This window comes from Oikopleura dioica, chromosome PAR (genome assembly GCF_907165135.1).
Source record: "Oikopleura dioica chromosome PAR, OKI2018_I68_1.0, whole genome shotgun sequence".
NCBI classification, from domain to species: Eukaryota; Metazoa; Chordata; class Appendicularia; order Copelata; family Oikopleuridae; genus Oikopleura; species Oikopleura dioica.
This window is the reverse complement of record NC_137293.1, coordinates 13,407,451-13,431,097: the sequence shown is the minus strand read 5'-3', so window position 1 is coordinate 13,431,097 and position 23,647 is coordinate 13,407,451. Positions and strand designations below refer to the sequence as shown.

Below are 23,647 nucleotides of genomic sequence, written 5' to 3'. Positions count from 1 at the left end.
GAGAATAAAAACAGGTTTTGCAAAAGATATCAAAATTTATTAAATCACACATCATAAATAAAGAGATAAGCATCAAGTTTTGTTAACAGGAGAATTGTTAGATCTGCTGGACATAGTTTCCGGGGAGCATACCGCTGGCACCAGTTCGCTCAACAACACCAAAAAGCCATCCACCTCCGATTTCTTGGGCCTGGCTGATGATGTCGCCTTCCTGGAAGCTAACTTCGTCGTCGTCAGCAGCGGTGTAGTCGTAAAGAGCTCTGACGCTGATGAATTCAACTTGCTCTTCCTGAACTGGAGCTGGAGTCTGCATATTGGAACCACCGTAAAATGAGGACTCATATCCAACGTTCTGAAGAGCCTGCTGGGTCTCACCCTCCTGGTACTTCATGACGTGGCCAGGAGCATAAGCTCGTTTGTAGGATCCAGTAAGGTAGGACTTCCACGAAGAAGTTTGCTCACCGACCTTCTTCGGGTCCCAGTTAGCAAGAAGCTCGTAGTCAGAGCCATCTCCATCCATATCATCAGCAGTGTCGTAATGATGATTGTAAGAGCTGCCGTACTCAATATCTGTAGGATCTTCAATGTCGAAAACAGAACCAGGATCAGCTCGATATCGAGGCATAGCTCGGCCAACTCGAGTTCCAGTTGATTGCGCTGGCGCCTGAGAACGGATCTGCTGCTGGCGAGCTTCATTTTCAAGAGTCATTCGAGCCGCTTCCATCTGATCGACCTTGCCTCGGATTCCCTTGTAGTTGAGATCGGAAGCAATATCAGTTGCTCGTCGAGCGCGCTTGGTAGCGAGATCATCGGCAACCTGGATTCGCTTGCCGGCCTGCTTCTGCAGATCTTCCTTGTACTTGAGCTCGGAAAAGTTCTTCTGGTTTCGCTTAACCATTCGCATTTCAGGGGTGTCCATAACTCCACAAGATTTGCCCTTCCACTTGTTATCAGCGTAGCCAACCTTAGACTGAATCTTGCTGACGTTCTTGACTCGTCGCATTTCAGGGGTATCAAGAACAGTGGCACCAGGATTGACCTTGATTCGGTAGTTTCGCTCAGAAGTCTTTGCGACTCCCTTGATTCGTCGCATTTCTGGAGTATCAAGAATTGCGTTCACTCGAGCAGTGACCCACTTATCGTTGCCAGCAATGGCTTCGCCAAGAGACTCCTTCTTCATGAGCTGTTGAGCAGCCATAGCAGCTTTCATAGCCGGTGTCTGAAGAACGTCGCCAGCCGATCGACCCTTGAGCTCACTCTCGTACTGTTTTTTATATTCCTTGTCGGACTTGATAGCATTTGCTTTTCGAATAGCCTCCATAGCAGGTGTCATATGAAGATCATATCCGTAGCCCTTCATGGTCTTCTCAAAGTCTTTCTTATATTCTCGGTCGGAGAGGATTCGGCTGGCCTTTTTGACACGCTCAGAGTTGAAGTCGTCTTCGTAGCAACTGGCCTTCATCGCGTCTCTAGCGGCGGTCTTGTAATTTCGACCGGAAGTGAATCGCTGAGCTTCCATGTAGGTTTGCTGGAAAGGATTGGCTTCATCAGCTTCCCATCCCTTGCCCTTCTGTGACTTGAGACCTTCTCGTTTGTAGTGAAGCTCAGAGTTGATCTTTCCAGCGTGATTGTGATGCTGGTGAATTGGTGCCTCTGGAACAAAAGTGTATCCGGATGATCCTTGTTTGCCAGCTTCTTTGTATGCCTTATCAGAGACGAGCTTAGAAGCAGTTGCATTTTGAGCGATATCTGGTCGATCTTCGATGGATGTAGCATGGTTCTTGTCCATGCCTTCTCGCGCTTTTTTCTTGTACTGAACATCAGACTGGATAGATTTGAGATCCTTGAGCTGGTTGTACATTGGAGTGCTCTCAGGTTTGAAAGAGTTCTTATCCTGCTGCTTGTTCTTAGAGTATTCAATCTTGCTAGCAAGAGTCTGGAACTCAAGTTTAGCTTCCATTGAGGGAACCATATCGAGAGACTTGCCTTCAGTCTTCTGCTTGTACTTAGAAGAGACCAGGTACTGATTGTCGTCATGTCGCTCTTGATCGTAAGTGCGCTCAAGTTTGGAGTACTCGGACATCTTGTTCTCCTGTTGATACGCAATCTTCGAAGCAATCTTTTGGACTCGGCTTCGGTGAGTGGTTTGGATATCATCGGGCAAAGCAGTGAATTTGCTCTTTTCCATCTCATACTGCTGTTTGTAGTCACGATCAGATCGGAGAGTGTCCTTGGTGATAGAAGCCTGGTGATCAACGATCATATCTTTGACCTGAGTATTCTTCTGGAGCTCGGTCTTACCAGCTTTTCGGTACTTCACATCAGAAGCAATCTCAGAGGCCTTTGTGGCTTCTTTGAGATTAGGAGTGAAAGTGATGTCTTTCATCTCTCGCTTAACCTGATCTCGGTACTTGAGGTCAGAATACTGCTCTTGCATCTTCTGGAGACGAGCATACTCAGGTGTATCAGCGGCGATAAAGGCAACTTTACCCTTCTGCTCGTTGAACTGTTTTTTGTAAGCAGCATCAGACTGGTATTTTGTAGTCTGCTGAGCAGAAGTAAGAGAAAGATCATCGGGGAACTGGAAGCACCACTCGTTGTCTTTAATACCACCAAACTGATCAGAATTCTTGTACTCGACATCAGAGACGGCTTTCTGAATCTGTTTGACATTGTTGAATACAAAGTTATCAGCGTCTCGGATGTTAGTAGATTGCATGTCCTTGAGAGCGATCTCCTTATATCCTTTCTCGTCGGTGAGCTTCTGAGCATCCTTAGCAGCATTGAGCTGGACACCAATGGTGTTGCAGTTGACAGCGTGCATTTCGACCTTTGCAGCAGCCTTGTAGTTTCTGTCGTTAAGCTTTTCGACGGTATCCTTGATATGAGCTTGCTCCAAGGTCTTGTGAGCCTGCAAGTTCGATTTCATAGCTTCCTTGCCATCTTTGTAGTAGCCAATCTTATCAGAAACCTTCGTTGCTTCGATTTGGGCTGCAGTCTCCTTGTTGACAGTTTGCGAGTTGAGACTCATTTCGAGCTTAGCTTCTCGTTGGTACTCGCGGTTGCTCTTAAGAGCTTCAGCCTTTTTGACCTCGTTGATGCTGAATGAGTCCGCAGTGTTGAGATTCATTGCTCTCATTTCATGAAGAGCAGCGGCCTTGTAAGTACGCTCGCCAGATTTCTCCGCAAGTTCTTTCAAGTGTCGGTAGTAAGGAGTATCTGGAACCACAAGGTATTTCTGAGCAGCTTCCTTGGCTTTTTCCTTGTAAGCTTTGTCATCAGTGAGTTTTTGACGCTCGCACAGAGATTCCATCGTCAAATCAAATGGAATTGGCAGAGAAAGAACTTGCCCCTTCCAGTAATCGTTGTATTCTTCTCGATATTTGACGTCAGAGATATTAGCCTGGCGATCGGCATACTTCTGGATATCGTGGGTACCATCATCAAAGATTTTCATCTTGCTTGGATCTTCTCGATATTGAGTCTCAGAAGCGTACTTTTGAGCATTGTCGACAGTGAGTTGCCAAGGAGTATCAGTTACAGAACAACCGTTTACAGCATGCATTTCAGCAATCGCCTCCTTCTTGTAATCTTTACCGCCCACCATTTTCTGGGCGCGGAGGAGTTCTTGGGTTTTGAAATCATCCTTGAGCTCGATAGGAGTAGCCTTGAGATCGTAAGTCTGATCGAGTTTCACGACGTTTGCATCTTTAGCGAGCTTTGTAGCTTCAACAAGATGAGCATTGTTCACGTAGCTACCTCCAGTGGGGTCAAGAGCACAGAACTTGTTGAAAACTTCAGCTTCTGCCTTATATTTCTGACCAGATGCGAGTTCTTGGGCTTCTTTAGCGTGAAGAATCGCTGGAGTATCAGCAACAGTAGTGTGTGGACCGTGCTGCATAACACCCTTAACTTTGTTGCCATAGTTGATGGTGGAGATTTCCTTCTTAACTTCCTTTTGGAATTCATGCTCAACAGATTGATAAAGATTGGCGGTTTTTGAAAGAGCCTTTTTGGCATCGCCAGTGTATGCTCGCTGATTCTTGAGATCAGCCTGTTCTTTGTAGTGCTCGTACTCGACAGTCCACATGTAAGGGACCCAGATAGCAGATTTTTCATCGTTCCATTCTTCCTTGTACTTGTTGTCAGAAACAAGATGCTTCATCTCTTCAACATATTTAGCCCATGGAGTGAGGAACAAGTTGTTTTGGTAGCTCTGGATGTGTTTGGCCTTCTCACCCTTGAGCTTGTATGGATGCTCAGAAGCAAGTTTCTGATTTTCTCGATCCTGAACAAGCTTGACTGACATGGCTAATTCAGCAGGTCTGCCGAAGTCCTCCTTCAAGTGCTGAGCCTTGTAGAGATTATCGGATTGGAGTTTTTGTGCATCCTTGAAAGCAGCCATGTCGATTGGCTCCTCGCACTTTGCAAAGTCGGAAATGTGCTTTGTCTCTTCGTACTTCTGTTTGTACTCGTTAACGGAAGCCAAGTGCTGAACTTCAAGCTGATTTTTGGTTTCTTCTGACATAACGGCAGCACCAATGCCCATGTAGTGCTCGGGCTGTTTGTAGGAAGACGCAGACTGATATTTCTGGGCTTCTTTGAGCTCCATTGCACCGGGAGTCTGGTTAGCCATATGAGAAGCCCACTTATGCTTCTCTTTGTCTTTTGCTTCATAAGAAATTTTGGATTGTTCGGTTTTCATATTGAGCGCATGCTGGAAGGAAGGTCCAGTGAAGTCAGTAAGTCCCTTTCCGAAGGTGTTTTTGTAGAATGTCTTCTTGTAAAGCTTGTCAGAGACATCACCTCGGTCGTACTGCTCTTTGATTCGTCGGTACTCGGGAGTATCGAATTCAGGAATGCACCAGCCAACCTGCTCTTCCATGTACTCTTCCTTGTATTTCTTGTCAGAAAGAATTTCTTTCACATCCTGATGGAAAGTTTGAGTGAGAGAATCCTTGATGCTGAGTTTGGTGAAAGCTCTGCATTGCTTGATGGCTTCCTGATAAGTTTTCTTGTAGTCAAGGTTAGAGCATGCAGCAGCAGCTTCTTGAGCAGCCTTGATAGGCAAGTGATCTACTGGAATATTAAATGTTGTCTTCATCTTCTCAGCGGCTTCTTTGTAGCCCTTCTCGGATACGTTTTGTTGATTTTCCTTATGTCGAGGACCATCAAGGGCAGCAGCAGCATTCCAGAGACGAGATTTACCCTTTTCTTCTCGATGCTTAGTTAAGTAGATATAGTCAGATACCATCTGTCGAGCTTCTTTAGCAGCAACAATATCAATTCGCTGAACTGGCAAGTCATACTTCATCATGATTTCCTTAGCCTCCTTTTTGTACTTTGATTCACTACCGAGCTCGATCATGGCCTTTTGGTGCTCATGAACAGGAGTGATAATTGTAAATTGCCATTTGGTGTTAGCGGCCTTTCCAGCTTCTTGGTACTTGAAGTCAAGAAGACCCTTGTTCTTCTTGTCCTGAGAATATTTCTCAGACTCAGTGATTTTGTACTTGTTTGGCGCGCCCTGGATATCCTTTTTATACTTCTGAAGATAGAGCCACTGGGACTGGAATCGGTTGACTTCGAGAGAAAGTTCGTACCCAGGCGTGATGTGAACAGGGTAGAAGCAGCACTCTCGGTCAATAAGATATTCCTCCTGGTACGCATGCTTCGACATATTTCGAGTGACTTCCGAGTGGAATCGATCTTCAGGCCACATATCGATGTTTTTGAAAGAAGAGGCGCTCTTTACGGCAGCTTCATAATCCTTCAAGTACTCCTTCTGGCTGAAGGCCTTGGACGCAGCTTTGGCGCCTTCAACTGCGACAGAGTCGGGGATAAGAGTGTACTTCTCCTTCTGCTTATTCCAATCAGCGGCGTAATTGTTAGGGTTTTGGAGCTTCTTGTTAGCAGCATGGAGCTGAAGAGCAAATTCGTCCTTTCCAGCAGACTGGTACTTGGTGTTGAATTCTTTTCCAGCCTTTCGGTAAAGGTTCTCACTTTGGATGACGTCATTAGCTTTCGCAAGCTTGAATGGCATAAAGTCCAAGTCGAGATTATATTTGCCCATAGTATTTCGGGCTTCTTGCTCGTATGTCCAGTTGCTCAGGCGTTTCTGGCAATCTCGAAGGTTTTCTTGAACCATATCAAGACCCTTGACACCCTTGTAGCCCTTGTTCCTATCGGCCATATACTTAGCTCTGTACTTGTGAATAGAAAGGAAGCCATCGAGGTCCTTATTTTGGATGTAATGCTCAGTCTCGTTAGCACGGAAATGGTTTGCTTTTCGCTTAGATTCTTCGTATTCTGCCTTGTATTTCTTGTCAGACATCATTTTGGTGTGCTGGAGAGCATTCTCATATCCCGGAGTGATGTGAACAGGGAAATAGGCGTAGTTTCGCTCTTCGAGGTATTCTTCCTTGTATCGCCAGTCAGACAAGTTTCGAGCATTTTCAGCAGCTCGAACCATGTTCATATCGTCGCCGACACAGAGCTTGGAGAAAGCCTTGAATGTATTGTTAACGATCTTCTGTGACTTGGTGTAGTCAGAAGTGCTCATGAGCTTCATAACGTTCTTGTAGTGTTCGAGCATGAGATTGGGCCCGAAAGTATACTGATGCGAGGCGACGCGTCCATCCTGCTGGTAGATCTTATCATTCAAGTTGATGGCGTTCTTCTTGTAAGTGTCGTAAGTTTCAGTTAGATGGAAGAATCGAGATGGCAGACCCTTGACTTCCTTGTTATAAACATCATCATAGATTCGCTGGGAGCAGACATTTCGCATCTCCATAGCATGGCCGACTTCCATTGCCGTACAGTCAATGTGGTACTTGCCCATCAAGTCCTTGGCGGCTTGCTGATAAAGTCTAATGGATGTTTGTGGCTGGACACTCTTCGCAGTCTCTTCTTTGAGAGTCATCACTTCAGTGAAGCCCTTGCCCTTGTTCTTTCGGTAGTCTTCCTGATAATGATGATCGGAAAGGATCTTATTTGCGGTTTGCTTCTGAGCGTAACCTTCACTGGTACACATGTTGTAGACATTGTTGTGCTTTTCTTTGTGGTAGTCCTTGTTGTAGAGAAGCTGGGACTGGAACTGATAAGCTTGCATAGCAGACTCATAAGCTGGAGTAATCTGAACGGGGAAGTAGATCATCTCCTTAATTTCTTTCCACTCTTCAGTGTACTTGGAGTTTGAAATTCGCTCCATAGCTTCAACACCACGAATGACAACGGGGTGAGAGTGAGCGTCCATGTTTTGGAAACCCTTGTATCGAGCAATACAGTCTCGTCGAGAAGCAGAGTACAAGTAATCGTTGAGAAGACCGGCTTGAGCTTTAACTCGCTGCATTTCGATAGAATCGGGAATAACAGTGTATTGGTGAAGAGAAGCATCATCTTTAGCGGTGTAGTTTTTCTGGGAAAGTTGCTCTTGAGTGAGTTTGGCTTGTTTTTCAATGAACAAGTCATCAATGGACTGATATTTTCCACCAACACCCTGTACGGACTCAACATATGCCTGTCGATAATCCTTCATCGAGAGCTTCAGCTTGCACTCAGCGGCGTGCTGTAGACTGATATCACCGGCAACAAGTCCATGCTTGGCAGCGATTTCCTTTGCAGCCTTGATGTAAGCGGCTTTGCCGATCCATGGTTTGACGCTCTTGGCAAGCTTAACCTCAGTGGGATCAACGATTTCAGTGTGCTGCTTCGAAGTCGCAAGTTTGTCCTTCCATTCTCGACCGTAGGCATTTTGTCCAATAGCAGCTTGTCGGGCCTTAGCATCCTTATACTGCTCGGACTCAGCCTGATTATAGACGTTCTTTACTTTAGACTTCTGGTATTCATCAGTGTAACCAATGTTAGATTGCCATTTAGAAGCGTACATGGCAGTTTCGTAACCAGGAGTCATATGAACAGGGTAGTAGATGACGTTTCTATCAATAAGGTAGTCTTCGATGTACTTTCGGTGAGAGATAACATCGTTCACTCGTTCTCCCTCAACGACGATTGGATGAGTAGCGGCATCCATTCTCTGGAAGCCCTTAAATTTTTCAATGGCTTCAATTTTGGACTTCGAGTAGAGAGCGTGATTGATGTTTTTCTGATTCTTGAGAGCAGTCAGCTGGACGGGCGTATCGTAGACAAGAGTGTACTTGTGATTGAACTCTTCGCCAGTGGCACGGTAGTTCTTTTCGTTCAAGTTGAACTGGTTCTCCTTCGCTCGCTTGTAGTCAAAGACGTCATCGATTCCTTTGTAGTTTCCACCTTTACCCTTGGTCTCCTTGTTGTATTTTTCTTTGTAAAGATAGTCCTTGTGGTGCTGACCATTCTTCATCGATTCCTGCAAGTTCAAGTTCTGAAGCTCAAGACCATACTTTGACATGATATCTTTAGCATCAGCCACGTAATCATTTGGTCGCTGAAGCTTCGAGTTCGCCTTCGCGAGGTTCTGAACAGGAGTATCACTGACAGGGGTGAACTTCAATTTCCCAGTTGTATTCCACTCTTCAGCGTAGTACTGGTCATTCTTATACTTCACAGCTGCCTTCTGATCCGCGTATCGCTCAGTGGTGGTGACGTCGTACACGTTCTTTGCTCGGTTTTCCAAGTAATCCTTTCTGTATGGAATGTCAGATTGGAACTTGTTGACTGCAACAGCATTTTCATAACCAGGAGTAATATGAGCTGGGAAATAGACGAAGTTTCGCTCAACGAGATAGTCTTCAATGTACTTTGAGTGAGAGATAATATCATTGACTCGCTCTCCTTCGACAACGACTGGATGGTTGTGGGCGTCCATGTGCTGAAAGCCTTTGTACTTATTGATAACTTCAGCACGCTGTTTCTTGTATTCTTTGTCAGTGCACTGAAGAGCAACAGATCTTGCTCGAAGGGTCTCGTTAGACTCGGCAACAGTGTATTTGACCTTGATCTTGTCACCTTCAGCCTTGTAATTACTCTGGTTCAAAGCTGCCTGAACATCTCTGTAGTGCAAGTACTCTGGGTGAGCAATTGCGGGGTTTTTCGCTCCAGTACCAAGACATTCTTCTTCATATTTCTTCTTGTAAAGCTTTTTAGAAATAACATCGCTGATAGCAATAGCGCTAGTAATGGCCATAGCGTCATGAGCAAGACCATATTTACCAGCAATTTCTTTAGCTTCCTTGACATATCGATCGCCCTGAGTCTTCTGAAGTTCTTTGCTGAGATTGATGTCAAATCGCTCGGCAACTTCGGTGAAGCCCTTGCCCTCAGAAAACATCTTGTTAGCTTCAAGCTTGTAATAAAAGTCAGATCGATGTTTTTCGTGAACTTTGTCAGCAGCGTATTTCTCGGTTTTGCTGGAGTCGTACACATTTTTAAACTTGTTCGCTTCGTGATCTTTCTTGTACTCGGTCTCAGAGAGAAGCTTCTGGGCGTTGATAGAGTTTTCATAGCCAGCAGTGAGATGAACTGGGTAGAAGACGGATTCTTTCTCAATGATGAAATCTTCGAGGTAACGGGCTTTTGAGATGAGGTTGTTGACTCGTTCTCCTTCCAATACAATTGGGTGAGTAGCGGCATCCATTCGCTGGAAACCCTGGTACTTTTTGATCACCTCCTCTCTCTGCTTAGTGTACTCTCGAGGAGTGCAGGATAAAGCAGCTGCTCGAGCTCGTCGGCATTCGTCCGAGTCCATGAAAGTGTATTTATCGTGGACTTTCTGAAGATCTCCCTTGTAGTTTTTGTCAGATCTTTGGCTCTGGTATTCTTTGCAAAGATCATAGAAGGGATATGCGATTCCAGGATTAGCAGCAGCTTTACCAAGAGTATTCTCATTGTAATCCTTCTTATAAAGAGCCATGGAAGTAACGTCAGCAACTTCAAGAGCGTGGGCAATTTCAACTGCACCAGCACAGAGAGAATATTTAGCAGCGAGATCTTTGGCTTCCTTCATGTACTCAGTTCGAAGAGGCTTAAGCGCCTTTGAAATAACCATTTCCGGAGTCTCTTTGATAGAAGTGAGACCCTTGCCAGCAGAGAAATCGGCTTTGACCTTAGCCTGGTAGTTCTTGTCAGAGCGGAATTGTTCCGTGACCTGAATATCCTTGTATCGCTCAGTCTCAGTCATGTTGAACTTGTTCTTCATCTTATTTTCCTGGTAGTCAGCATCGTATTCGATGTTGGACTGCCATTTGGCGGCGAACATAGCAGCTTCATAACCAGGGGTCATGTGAACAGGGTAGTAGATGACATTTCGGTCAATGAGATAGTCCTCGATGTAATTACGCTGAGAAATGATATCGTTGACTCGATTACCCTCGGCGACGATTGGGTGAGAAGCGGCATCCATTCGCTGGAAACCCTTGTATTTGTTGATAGTCTCCCACATTTGTCGTCGGTAGTTAGATCCTCGGACTTCATAAGCCATTTTTTCAGCTCGGTTCTGCTCGTCGAACTGCACGTAGTTGTTCTTTGTCAAACATTGCTTGGCATCTTTTTCGTATTCAGCCTTGGACATTGCTTTTTGGAGCTTGTTGGAAGCCTCGAGATGAGGATAACCCTTAAGATCAGCGACAGAAGATTTTCCGAGATCCTCCTCGATGTATTTCTTCTTGTAAAGGATGTCTGAACGAAGCTGTTGGACATTCTTCAAGTTGCTAAGGGTAACATCTTGAGCATCAAGACCATATTTCATGGCAACATTCTTAGCCTCTTTGCCGTAAATTTTCATGGCGGTTTTCTCAAGAAGCTTGGCTCGTTCCATTTCCATGGTCACCGGAACAGAACTAAATCCTTGTCCCTTCTCCTTCATGTCATCCCATTTAGCTTTGTAGTGCTTGTCGCTACGGTGCTTCTCCGTTTCCTTGTCCTGTTGATATTTTTCAGTATGAACAGGATTAAAAACAGGAGCGTTTTCAAGGTCATCTTTGTATTTCTTTCGGTAAAGATTCTCAGACTGGAATTTGTAAGCATCTTGAGCAGATTCATATCCAGGTGTAATCTGTGCGGGGAAGTAAATGAGATCCTTTTCGATCTCCCATTCTTCGCGGTAAAGAGCAGCGGACTGCATCTCAGCAACTTCAATACCTCGAGTGACAACTGGATGCATAGCAGCGTCCATTCTCATGAATCCCTTCATGTCGTTGATAACTTCGCGTCGTTGTTGGCTGTATCGATCTGGATTGCAGTAAAGTGCAACTTCTCGGGCACGGATTTCGTCATCAAACTGAGCGTAGTTGTTCTTTTCGAGAACCTTCATAGCGTCCTTCTTATACGCTTTTGAGTTGAGCTTGGCGTTGTTTTCCTTGGCATCCTTGTAAACTGGATAACCTTGGAGATCAGCTTTGCCAGATGCACCAAGAACGTTTTCATTGTAATCTTTCTTGTACAATTTGTCACTAGCGATCTTTGCAACAGCCAAAGAATTGGCAAGCTTGATATCATCGCAAGTCAGTCCATATTTCATGGCGAGTTTCTTGGCTTCCGCCTTGTATTTATCATCGCTAATTTCTTTCATGATTGCAGCACGCTCCATTTCTTGAGTAACAGGAGTTCCTTTAGCGTTATGCTTTGTAGCTTCATAATCAGCTTTGTAGGTCTTGTCAGATCGAGCTTTCTCATGAGTTTTGATTTCAGCATATCGCTGATCAAGAGTAGAGTTGTACTTGTTCTCAGCTTTTGTTTCGTGATATTTCGCTCGGTAGTTGATGTCAGAAGCGAAATTCTGAGCGTTAGTTGCAGATTCATATCCAGGAGTGATCTGGACGGGGTAGTAGATCAAATCGCGCTCAAGCATGTAGTCTTCTTTGTAGAGAGCATCTGACATGAGTTCTGCGACCAAAATACCTCGAGTAACAACTGGATGCGAAGAAGCATCCATTCTCATGAAACCCTTGAATTCATCAATAGCTTTCCACATTGATGATCTGTAGGCTGAGTCTTTAACGGAAAGAGCCATGTTTCGAGCTCTTATTTCGTCGTCGAATTGAGCATAGTTGTTTTTCTTGAGAATTTCTTTTGATTTCTTCTCATACTGAGCCTTCGACATTTCTTTTTGAAGCTTGAAAGAGTCCTTGATGTGAGGATAACCGTTAAGATCAGCCTTGGATGATTTTCCGAGAACTTCCTTGTTATAGTGATCTTTGTAAAGTCGCTCTGAGCAAATAGCGCCAACAGCCAGAAGGTTCTTGAGCTTGATATCATCGTGAGTCAAGCCATATTTCATTGCCAAGTTCTTGGCTTCAAGCGAATACTTGGCATCTCGAAGATCTCGTTGGATACCAGCTCGTTCCATTTCTGAGGTGACAGCGATTCCAATGTTCTGGTGTTTTGTTTCTTCGTAATCCTTTCTGTAGGTCTTATCACTTCGAGCATTTTCCACAACCTTGTCAGACTGGTACTTTTCAGAAACAGTTGGATCGTATTTGTTCTGGTGCTTGCTAGCATTGTAATCAGACTTATAGACAATGTCAGAGCTCTGCTTTGTAGAAGTAATTGCAGTCTCATATCCTGGAGTCATTTGGACTGGGAAGTAGATCGCATCCTTCTCTAACTCCCACTCTTCTTTGTAGAGAGCATCAGAGATGATTTCATTGACGGCAACACCTCTCTGGACAACAGGATGAAGATGAGCGTCCATTCTCATGAAACCCTTGCAGGTTTCGATAGCTTCTCGCATAGATTTTTTGTACTCCGAATCTTTCATGGAAAGAGCGACCGAGCGGGCTCGGAGCTCTTCGTTACTCTGGGCAACAACGTTGTGCTTCATGATGTTCTTGGCATCCTTGGTGTAAGCGGCGTCATTGGTTGCAGCTTTGACATCTCGTTGGGTGACATAAGGGAGATAGCCATAAAAGTCGGCCTTGGAAGACTTTCCAAGGTCTTCAGCATTGTAGGCTTTCTTGTAAGCGATCTGAGATGTGATACCACCAACAGCCATTAAGTTTCGAAGAGTAATATCGTCATGAACAAGGCCATATTTCTCACCAAGTTTTTTCGCTTCAAGGGCGTAGGCCTTATTAGTAAGCTTTCGGAGAGGCTCAAATCGATCCATTTCCATTGTTCGAGCGGGTGTTTTGAACTCATGTCGCTGTTTGCTGTTCCATTCAGATCGGTAAAAGGCGTCTGATTGAACCTTTCGGATTTCAAGATCGTTATTGTACTTTTCAGTGAGAGCAGCATTGTACTTGGTTGCAATCTTGTCTTGTTCCCATTTGGCTCGATAGTTAGCATCGGATTTGTACTCGTCGGCTGCTTTGAGCTGCTCATAACCGGGAGTCATGTTCAAGGGATAGTAAATAAGATCTTTCTCCATCTCCCAATCTTCTCGGTAAAGCGCAGCAGACTGCATTTCAGAAACAAGGATACCTCGAGTAACAACTGGATGAAGAGAAGCATCCATTCGCATGTAACCCTTGAACTCGTTGACAGCTTCTCGTTTGCCCTTTTGATATTCAGAATCATTGCATTGGAGAGCAACAAGTCGAGCCTTCTCGGATTCACTGTATTTCTGCTTAGTAAACTCGTTTCGCTGAGCGAGTTTCTTGGCATCCTTCTGATATTCGTTGTCAGATCGAATCTTCGCAGCGTTCTTGTTTCGAGTAACCTCGATCTCGTAAGCGATTCCTGGATTCTGAGCGGTTGTGCCTCGAACATGTTTGTTGTAGTGCTCATGGTAAAGACGATCAGAAGTGATTTTCGCAGAAAGAAGGGAATTCGCTAGCTTGGTATCATCAGCAGTAAGCCCGTATTTCATAGCAAGACGCTTAGCTTCAGCAGCATAGTTGGTTCCCTGGACAATCTTGAGCTTTTCGATTCGCTCCATATCCATAGTTTTGTCGACACCCTTGGGTCGGGCATTGATCTCAATGGAGTTTTTGGTGTATTCAGCGCCGAGTTTTTCTCGAAGAGCTTTGTCAGCATTATATTTCTCTGTGGAAGCAGCGTCGAAAGTGACTTTCGCCTGAATTTTCTTAGCTTCAGTTTTATAGTCAGCCTCGATCTCGGCGATCTTTTTCATGTCCTGGAATCGTTCAGTGATCTGGACAGGGAAATAAACAACATCCTTGTTGTTTTCGTAGTCTTCCTTGTAGTACACATCGGATGCGTTTTCTGCGTTGACAATGTGCCGAGACATGTAAGGGTTCTGGAAGATGTCGAGCTGCTGGAATCCCTTCATGCTCTTGACAGCTTCATGGAAGGACTTTCGATATTCAGAGTCCTTGCACTGAAGAGCGACTTTTCGCGATCGTCGAAGCTCATCCCATCGAACGTAGTTTTCTGGCTTTTCCATACGTTCTTTCGCGTCTTTGGTGTACTCGCTTGCTTGCATCTTTTCGGTGAGCTTAGCTTGTTCCTTGTAATAAGGATAAGCGATGCCTGGATCAGCAGCGCCCTTTCCAAGAGTATTTTCATTGTAGTCCTTCTTGTAAAGTCGGGCGTTGCAAACATCTTGGACTTTCATCAAGTGAGACAGTTTGTTGTCATCAAGCATAAGATCATATTTTCGCTGAATTTGCTTGGCTCCAGCAGTGTAGGCTTGGTCTCGAACCTTCTTCATCATGTTCATCGCGTCAATTTCCCAAGTATGAACAAGTTTACCACCTGCTCGACCCTTGGAGACATCTTCAAGATATTTTGCTTTGTATCGCTGTCCTTGGTTCTCAGCAACAAGCTTCGCATCTTGCTGGTATTTTTCAGTGGCACAAAGGTCCATAGAATGCTTCCAGTCCTCTTTCTTGTGACTCTCAGCATAAGCAAGATCACCGGCAGTGTCGTGGAGCTTCTTGTCTGCCGCATACTTCTCAGTAGTGTTGTATGGGAAGTAAACACAGTCCTTGTCGATTTCGTACTCTTCCTTGTAGTAGTTGTTCGACAAGTTTTCAGAATTGATAATGTGACGGTTGAGGTAAGGGTTCTTGTAGATATCCAATTGCTGGAAACCCTTGAACTGGTCGATTGCTTCCTTTCCAGATTTTCGGTAAGAAGCCATATTGACCTGCTTCTGGACGTCAATGGCATTGCGGACAAATGGTGCATTAGGTTCAAGGACAAACGATCGCATTCGATCCTTGGCATCAGCGGTATAAGCAGAATCTTGAGTGATTTCTTTGACTTTCTTCTGGTTGTAGTAGTCAAGATGACCCTCAATAGGAGCACCAATGTTCTTTCCAAGAACATTCTCATTGTAGTCCTTTTTGTAGTCTTTGTCAGATCTCTGAATCTGCGACTTGGCCATTTGTTCGTAATCAGGATCTTGGAGAGATCGATTGTAGCTCTTCATTCGCTCCTTAGCGCCTTCTTTGTACGCGGAATCCTTGGTGATTTTAAGGGTATCCTGAAGGTCCATCTCCATAGTTCGGGCAGTACCAACGGTAGTGCCCTGAACTTTTTCGGACCATTCCTTTTTGTATCCTTTGTCGCTGGTCTTGGCGCGATGTTCCTTGTCTTGCAGGTATTTTTCGGTCTCAGCCTGATTGAAATTGACCTCGTGCTTCTTATCCTGGTAGTTAGCATCGTAGTCTTTTATGTCTTTGTGAAGTTTCTTATCCTGTTGATACTTCTCGGACATGTGCACTGGGAAGAAAACGAGATCTTTTTCATTGTTGTAATCTTCCTTATACAAGGGTTGAGAAAGCTGATCTGCATTTCGAGCGTGCATGGCAAACTCAGGAACTTCGTTGGTATCAATCGACTGGAATCCCTTATATTTTGCAAGAGTTTCTGGAAAGTCGGAATAGTTGGCCTTCGAAGTAAGCTTCTTGAGATTTTTGTTGGTCTTGTATTGTTCAGTGTTACAGAACTCTTTGGTGACAGAGTTGGTAACCACAGTCTCGTTGTACTTCTTTTTGTAAGCAGCATCGTTAGTGATTGCTTTAACTTCCGCCTGAGTCTTATAATCGTGATAGTTCTCAACTGGACCAGGAATGTTCTTGTGCTTGGTCTCTTCGTAGTTTTTCTTGTAGAACTTATCAGATCGAATTTCGTTTCGCTTCTTGGACAGCTCGAATTCAGGAGCATCATGAGGAACGTTGGTAGTCTTCATGAGTTCGCGAGCACCCTCTTGGTAGAGCTTATCGTTTTGATACGGCTTGAGACCTTTCAACTGCTCAAGCTGCGGGTTGGTCTCCGAACCAATGCAGTGTCCCTGGACTTCCTTTTCATATTTTGCCTTGTAGCCCTTGTCAGATCGATAGTTCTTGGACAAAGCTTCATCGTTGATGTACTTTTCGGTCTTGGTCAAATCGAGACGATTTTGCTGCTTCATCTTCTCGTAATCTTCAGTATAGCCATCGAGCTTCTCCTTCAGATTTTTCGTGTTCTGGTAATGCTCAGACATATGAACAGGATAATCGACCAATGTCTTATCAACTTCATAATCTTCCTTGTAAAGATAGGGGTTAAGTTGATCAGCATTCTTCGCATGATGAACGATGAGTGGATTGTCACCAGGTCGAATAGTATTCCATCCTTGGAAGTTCTTGAGAGTTTCTTTAGTGGTGTTGTATCGGTCGGATGTGATCTCGGTGATGTTCTTCGCAATCTTGTACTTCTCGGTCTCACAAAACTCAGGGGCATATTTATGATGTTCCATAGCGGCCATTGCATCCTTCTTGTAGTTAGCGTCGTCTGTGATAGCTTTGTTATTTTTGTTAACAACATATTCAAGATCGCCCTCAGCATCAGCAGATGACTTAGCGCCAAGAACGTTTTCTCGGTAGTCCTTCTTATATTCGATGTCAGAAGACTGCTTGGCAGATTTTTTGGCTTGAAGCATGAGTGGGTTATCTGGTGGATAGTGGATATTCAACTTTGCCTCGTCCCAAGCCTCAGTATAAGCGGCATCCTTTGTTTTCTTGAGAGTTTCGATGAGTTCCATTTCTTTGGTAACAGCGGTGCCAATGACCTTGAACTTTTCTTGCTCCCACTTCTCAGTGTACTGCTTTGGTCGGGTTTTGCTCTCAACGTCCTTTTGATTTTTGTAGGTTTCGCTTTCCGCCAAGTTAAACTTGTGAGTTTCAGCATCCTTGGCCGCTTCGGTCTTGTAGTTCGCGTTGATCTCAGCGTTCTTCTTGTCCGACTCGTACTTTGGAGTAATGTTGGTAGGGAAATAAACCAAGTCCTTGTCGTTTTCATAATCATCAGTGTAGTAGACATTGGAAAGGTTCTCTTGGTTGGCCATGTGCTGCTTAAAAGATGGAACCTGGTTGATGTCCAAAGCCTGGAATCCTTTGAAAGATTTGATAGCATCAGCTTTTCCGGCTTGGTAAAGCGAGTCTCGAGTAATAGCAGTGATAGCCTTGTTAGTCTTGTAGACATTAGTATCGCAATATGTCTTTGTAAACTCGTTACGTTCCATGCTCTGCTTTCCACCAGCTCCATAAGTAGTATTGGTGGCATCAGCCTGCTTGGAAGCAAGAATCTGCTGTTTGATGACTGGCACGTCGTTCAGGGCCTTTTCAAATTCATATTTTGTCTTGCTTTCCTCGTAGTCCTTTCGGTACTCTCGCTTGAGATGGTCATCCTGTTTCTGAGTCTTCTGAGCTTGTTGGATATCGCCTCTGTTGAGCATACTAGCATCGTTGTTGTACGATCGAATAGCTTCCATGCCATTCGCACCATAAGCTCGCTTGGTCAGCTCTCCAGCTTTCTTACTGGCAACCATCTCGTGGGTGACAGGAGTAGGGTGAACATTGATCTTTGCCTCTTCATAGTCCTTAGTGTAAGCCTTGTTGGACACCTTAGCCTTGAGAGCTTCTTGAGTCTGATAGACAGGTGTTTCGCAAAGGTTGAGCTTGTTCTGCTGATTGTTTTCTGCCGCTTTAGCTTTGTAGTTCGCATCGTCCGTCGCTTCTTTTACCTTCTTTGCGTTCACATAGCCTGGAGAAGCCTCCATGGGAAAGTAGACGATGTCCTTGTCCATTTCGTAGTCTTCTTTGTAGTAGGCATTAGAAAGCATTTCGTTATTCTTGGCGTGATGAGCCATTTGAGGGTTATCATAGCCAAGGTTCTGGTGGCCCTTGAAGTTCTCAACTGCTTCGGCAGCTCCCTTTTTGTAGTTTCTGTCGACAGTTGCTTCATGAACGGCCTAAATAAATCAGTTATCTTCCATGTTATCATAATTGAAATATTACCTTATTAATTTTGTATTCAGCCTGATCAGTAAAAGTTTTGGTAAACTCGTTCTTAGAGTTAACTTTTGCAGCTTCCTCTGAAAATAAAGTTTATTAACAGTTTTGTTTTCTTAATCACCTTTGTAAGCATTTTCAGACTGCATCTTCGACATTGTGAGGAAATGTCGCATCTGAGGTGTCAACTTTGATCGGTCGACCAGGATAGGGACAGAGTCCCCCTAAAATTTGATTAGCATTTTTTTCTTTATAGATAATATATCTTTAGCTGTATTCAAGAATTTATATTCGAGCAATGGTTTAGGTGAGCCGTTTACCTGTTCGTCCATTGGAACTTGCTCTTGCATTTCCTGTTGCTCCTCCGCCATTTTCTAATTTCTCGATTCCAATTTCTAAACTTTCAAGTTTTTCTCTTTTATCACACTACTTCGTAAGAAATTCTCAAACAAAACAGAAAATCATAAATATCAGCTGTTTCTCTGAGATCACAAAGAAAAGATAGCTGAGCTCCCGCATCGAGGGACGAGAAGATTGGGAGGAAGCAGGGAGCGAGCTACTTTTTGCCCGGGCAGCTACTGCTAAGGCGACAGGTGACGATGAGCAAAGAGCGAAAAGTAACCCTGCTTACTCTTGATAAGCTTGCTATTTTGAGAACAAGACCTGATCATGAAGATATAATATTCAGAATAATATAGTTTCGATTTAACTTTTATGAATCCTTGCTCTTGATAAAGTAAAAGGTAATTTTTCAAGAAATCAAGCTTATTCATATTAAAACAGCATACAAAAAGAAGGTGTGAAGTCGCAACGAAGGATGAAACATCTGTTGGATTCGTGTCAAGAATAATCGCGAACTTTACCTAACCAATAACTTACGTATCAAGAGTCCAAGAGTCCAAAATTTGGACTCCAAATCAGGGCTGGCAAATTAGGGTCCCGCCAGCCGCACTAATTTGAGTTAGAACCAGGGCTGGCAAATTAGGGTCCTAACAGCCGCACTACCGAAAAATTGTTAGGGTTCTAACTCAAAATTAGTGCGAATTAGTGCGGCATCCCCGTCCTACCCGTCCTATTTTTTTTCCTTGATATTTTTTCGTCTATTAGGACTGAATCGCCGCCCTAACCGTACTAATTTGGAGGCTCTTTTTCATCATCCAATCGGCGCGCGCTTCCCACGAGGCGCGGAGGACAAATTGGTGGAAGATTGAAAAAAGAATGGAGCTGAATGGATGAGAAAAACGAATGACCCGCCATGATTGGCGGACCAATAAGCGCGCGCCTCTTTTAGGACGATTTTAGTGCGGCTTTTTCCAACTTCTAACAATAGGGTTCTAACCAGGGCTGGCAAATTAGGGTCCCGCCAGCCGCACTAATTTGAGTTAGAACCCTATTGTTAGAACCCTAACTGTCATTTTATAACTTTTTAGTGCGAGTAGTACGAGTTGGAAAAAGCCGCACTAAAATCGTCCTAAAAGAGGCGCGCGTTTATTGGTCCGCCAATCATGGCGGGTCATTCGTTTTTCTCATCCATTCAGCTCCATTCTTTTTCAATCTTCCACCAATTTGTCCTCCGCGCCTCGTGGGAAGCGCGCGCCGATTGATGATGAAAAAGAGCCTCCAAATTAGTACGGTTAGGGCGGCGATTCAGTCCTAATAGACGAAAAATATCAAGGAAAAAATAGGACGGGTAGGACGGGGATGCCGCACTAATTCGCACTAATTTTGAGTTAGAACCCTAACAATTTTTCGGTAGTGCGGCTGTTAGGACCCTAATTTGCCAGCCCTGCTCCAAATGATATTGCCCTGCATTTGCCTGAAAAATTATTTGCAATGCCGTATGTACTGATTTATAAAAATGATTCTAAAACAATAATACAAGCAATAATGTACAATAAAACTGTTAATAAAACTGATGTCTTTGAATTCCACGTAAATAAAATCGACTTTCATGCGTTATGATTATAAAACAAAATGACAAATATAAAGAAAATTTATTCGAAGGAACTTACAGCAGAAAAGCGTGGAAATGTTAACTGATTTGGTGGAGAATAAAACGGAAATTATCATTTGTTGCGGTTGTCTTGATCATTCGTAATTTGACTTTATTGTGTCCTAATGAAAGGTTTTGTCGGCTCCGGGCTGGCCGCCATTTAGGCGGACATCCACAAACAACCAACCGCGGTCGATTATCAACCGCATACGCTGAGCCAGTGGCTCCCAGGGTCCTACTATGGTCCCGTGAATTCGTCTTCTATCGGCGCCGATGGAACTTTAGAAAGCTTTTGGCGAAACCTGGCTGAGCTCATCGTTACTTATTGAATCTCTCGTCGGTTTACCTGTTGGAGGAGGCTTTTTCAAATAATATGAGTAGATTCGAAGAGACAGACGAGCAACAAGGATCAAAAGAATGCAAAATATAGTGACAAGGAACAATGTCGTACCGAGTAAAATCATAATTGCGTCTCTGAGAACCTCGATAACTTGATTTTCCTCTGCTTCCTTGTCCAAAAACATTTCAAAATTTTCCTTAGAAATGAGTTCTTTCCCGATTCTCTGTTCTCTCGATTTGTTTTTATCGATGTAATCCAGATTACTTGAAACGCCTGCGCTTGAAGTTTTTGAATTTGCCTGTTTTTATTGATTGCAGAGAAAAATCTCTACGTAGGATTGAACTTGTAGTTTATTTTATCGGACTGTACAGGGGAAATGGTTGAATTTACAATATTATTTTTGAGTATGTTTGTTTTAGTACAAGATTCCTCCATGGGATGATGCAGTGAAAAATATCTCCGGAAAGACCGTTTTATGAATCAGCTCAAATTTTTAATGCAGATTTGAGGCTCCTCCGGACAGTGGCAGAAAGGACTTGAGGGTTTAGTAGTTTTTTGCTCTTGACAAGACGACCTGATAGATAAGCTGCTTTTCTTGAAAGCAGTTGGCAGTTCCAGCGCCGCCCAGTAATTTTGCGTGACTGGGCATGGAAGGATGAATACAATGGGGAAAGTACAGTTATCTGCACCCGCATGACTCTACTACCATGTCTTCGTATGATCTTAACACAGCCTAGAAAGAGGTTAATTTATTTAATCAAATTTTTCTCTTACCCTCTGACTGTTGTCAATGTATAAAACCGTGAGAGGCTTTAACTCAGTCGGAACGCAGCAAGGACCATCAGTTTCTAGCGGATCAAGTCGAGCAACCACCGAATTGAAGATAGCATGATTTGTGTGGTTCAAGTGAGCGTCGAGAGGATACGGACATGTTCCCTGAAGTAACCGTCAATTACTAAACAGAAAGCTGCTCGCTCTTTGACATGGGGTCATTAGAAAATAGTAAAAAGGAGCTGGCTTAGTGTAGGGGCTTAACAACATCCGGTAAATTAAAATTTGAAGGGCCCTTCAAAGACGCGGACGATGATCGCTCATAACAGTTGCCTCTTTAGTCTCTTTCAATCATTCTTAGAAGCCGAATTACTTCAAGCTAACTCACCGAACAAAGATAGCTGTCGAAGCCAGAAGGAGCGACGATGAACTCGGTCCACTTGATCGACTTGAAATCGATGTACATTTTCTCGCGGCTGCAGGGTTCCAAGCGATTTCGAATCAGCCGCGAGGACTTCTTTTTCGATTTTCTGAAAATTTCTTTCCAAAAGATTACTAAAATTATTTTTACCTTCTGGATCTGGAGAGCGTAGGTTAGGGTCGGCCAAAAAAAAATCGATCTCGTGTTTCAATTACGAATTATACCTTGTTAGAAAGAGGAGAACGAGACGATTCGAATGGTACTAACCATTTGTCTGTGCGAGTTGGGGAAATTTTTTTAGAATTTTTTGAAAATCGCGATTTTCGTCACTAAAAACGTGAATCTTGGACGTTTCTAAATATCGAATTTTTTGGTACGCCAAATATCAAGCCTTGATTGGCAAGTGATTGCCGACTTCGGTCAAGTTTGGCCACTTATTGCCGGAGGACCTTCCGGAAGACCCCTTACTGGAAGACAAACTGCTGGAGGACCAATAATAGAAAAAAAATAAATTGCTTTGGATGGCCACATACTGCCACATTTGACCAATTTCGGTCACTTTCTGCCGGAGGACCTCCCGGAGGACCCCCTTACTAGAAGACCAACTGGTTGAAGACCAATATTCAAAAAAATATTTAAATAGCCTTGCTTAGCCGAAAACTGCCACATTTAACCACTTTCGTTCACTATCTGCCGTAAACCTTCCGAAGGAACCCGGGTGAAAGACCAACTCCTGGATGACTTGAGGCGAATAAGCCCGTCTCTTAAATTCAGTCAGGTACAGTGGGTTGCGCAGATAGTGCACCCCTAGAGAGCGGGTAAAGGGAGCACCAGTAAAGTGAGGCGCTAAAACGACCCGACGGGGAGGCGAGCCTCATCTCTTGAATTAAGCCGACCAAAAGGGAAGGCAAGCCCCGTTTCCTATATTCAGTCAGGTAAGGGACCAAGCTGACCCGAAGGGGAGGCAAGCTCCGTTTCTCGGATTCATTTAGGTAAGGGGCCAAGCCGACCCGGAGGGGAGGCCAGCCCCGTTTCTTGGATTCAGTTAGGTAAGGGGCCAAGCCGACCCGAAGGGGAGGCCAGCTCCGTTTCTTGGATTCAGTTAGGTAAGGGGCCAAGCCGACCCGGAGGGGAGGCAAGCTCCGTCTCTTTAATTCAGTCAGGTAAGGGGCCGAGCCGACCCGAAGGAGAGGCCAGCCCCGTTTCTTGGATTCATTTAGGTAAGGGGCCAAGACGACCTGGAGGGAGGCAAGCTCCGTCTCTTTAATTCAGTCAGGTAAGGGGCCGAGCCGACCCGAAGGAGAGGCCAGCCCCGTTTCTTGATTCAGTTAGGTAAGGGGCCAAGCCGACCCGAAGGGGAGGACAGCCCCGTTTCTTGGATTCAGTTAGGTAAGGGGCCGTGCCGACCCGGAGGGGAGGCCAGCCCCGTTTCTTGGATTCAGTTAGGTAAGGGGCCAAGCCGACCCGAAGGGGAGGACAGCCCCGTTTCTTGGATTCAGTTAGGTAAGGGGCCAAGCCGACCCGAAGGGGAGGCCAGCCCAGTTTATTTTATTCAGTTAGGTAAGCGGCCATGCCGACCCGGAGGAGGCCAGCCCAGTTTCTTGGATTCAGTTAGGTAAGGGGCCAAGCCGACCCGAAGGGGAGGACAGCCCCGTTTCTTGATTCAGTTAGGTAAGGGGCCGTGCCGACCCGGAGGGGAGGCCAGCCCCGTTTCTTGATTCAGTTAGGTAAGGGGCCAAGCCGACCCGAAGGGGAGGACAGCCCCGTTTCTTAGATTCAGTTAGGTAAGGGGCCAAGCCGACCCGAAGGGGAGGCCAGCCCAGTTTATTTTATTCAGTTAGGTAAGCGGCCATGCCGACCCGGAGGGGAGGCCAGTCCCGTTTCTTGGATTCAGTTAGGTAAGGGGCCAAGCCGACCCGAAGGGGAGGACAGCCCCGTTTCTTGGATTCAGTTAGCTAAGGGGCCATGCCGACCCGGAGGGGAGGCCAGCCCCGTCTCTTTGATTCACT

General features: G+C 44.7%; 3 protein-coding genes across 3 annotated transcripts in view; 1 reads left to right on the top strand and 2 right to left on the bottom strand.

The window, feature by feature from the left end:
* The window catches only part of LOC145705400 (uncharacterized), an 85,259-nt gene that overhangs the window by 5,637 nt on the left and 55,975 nt on the right, over nt 1-23,647 (top strand). The window lies entirely within an intron of this gene.
* LOC145703907 (uncharacterized) lies at nt 16-18,507 on the bottom strand. The gene is made up of 4 exons (XM_081781305.1): nt 18,434-18,507; nt 18,238-18,337; nt 18,120-18,196; nt 16-18,073 (listed from the first exon to the last, which is right to left on the bottom strand). The coding sequence occupies exons 1-4, from the start codon at nt 18,482-18,484 to the stop codon at nt 98-100; spliced, it is 18,204 nt and encodes a 6,067-aa protein (XP_081637431.1). The 5' UTR covers nt 18,485-18,507; the 3' UTR covers nt 16-97.
* Nucleotides 20,792-21,919, bottom strand: LOC145702783 (protein DVR-1-like). The gene is made up of 4 exons (XM_081780051.1): nt 21,789-21,919; nt 21,606-21,747; nt 21,221-21,382; nt 20,792-21,179 (listed from the first exon to the last, which is right to left on the bottom strand). The coding sequence occupies exons 2-4, from the start codon at nt 21,681-21,683 to the stop codon at nt 21,126-21,128; spliced, it is 294 nt and encodes a 97-aa protein (XP_081636177.1). The 5' UTR covers nt 21,684-21,747; nt 21,789-21,919; the 3' UTR covers nt 20,792-21,125.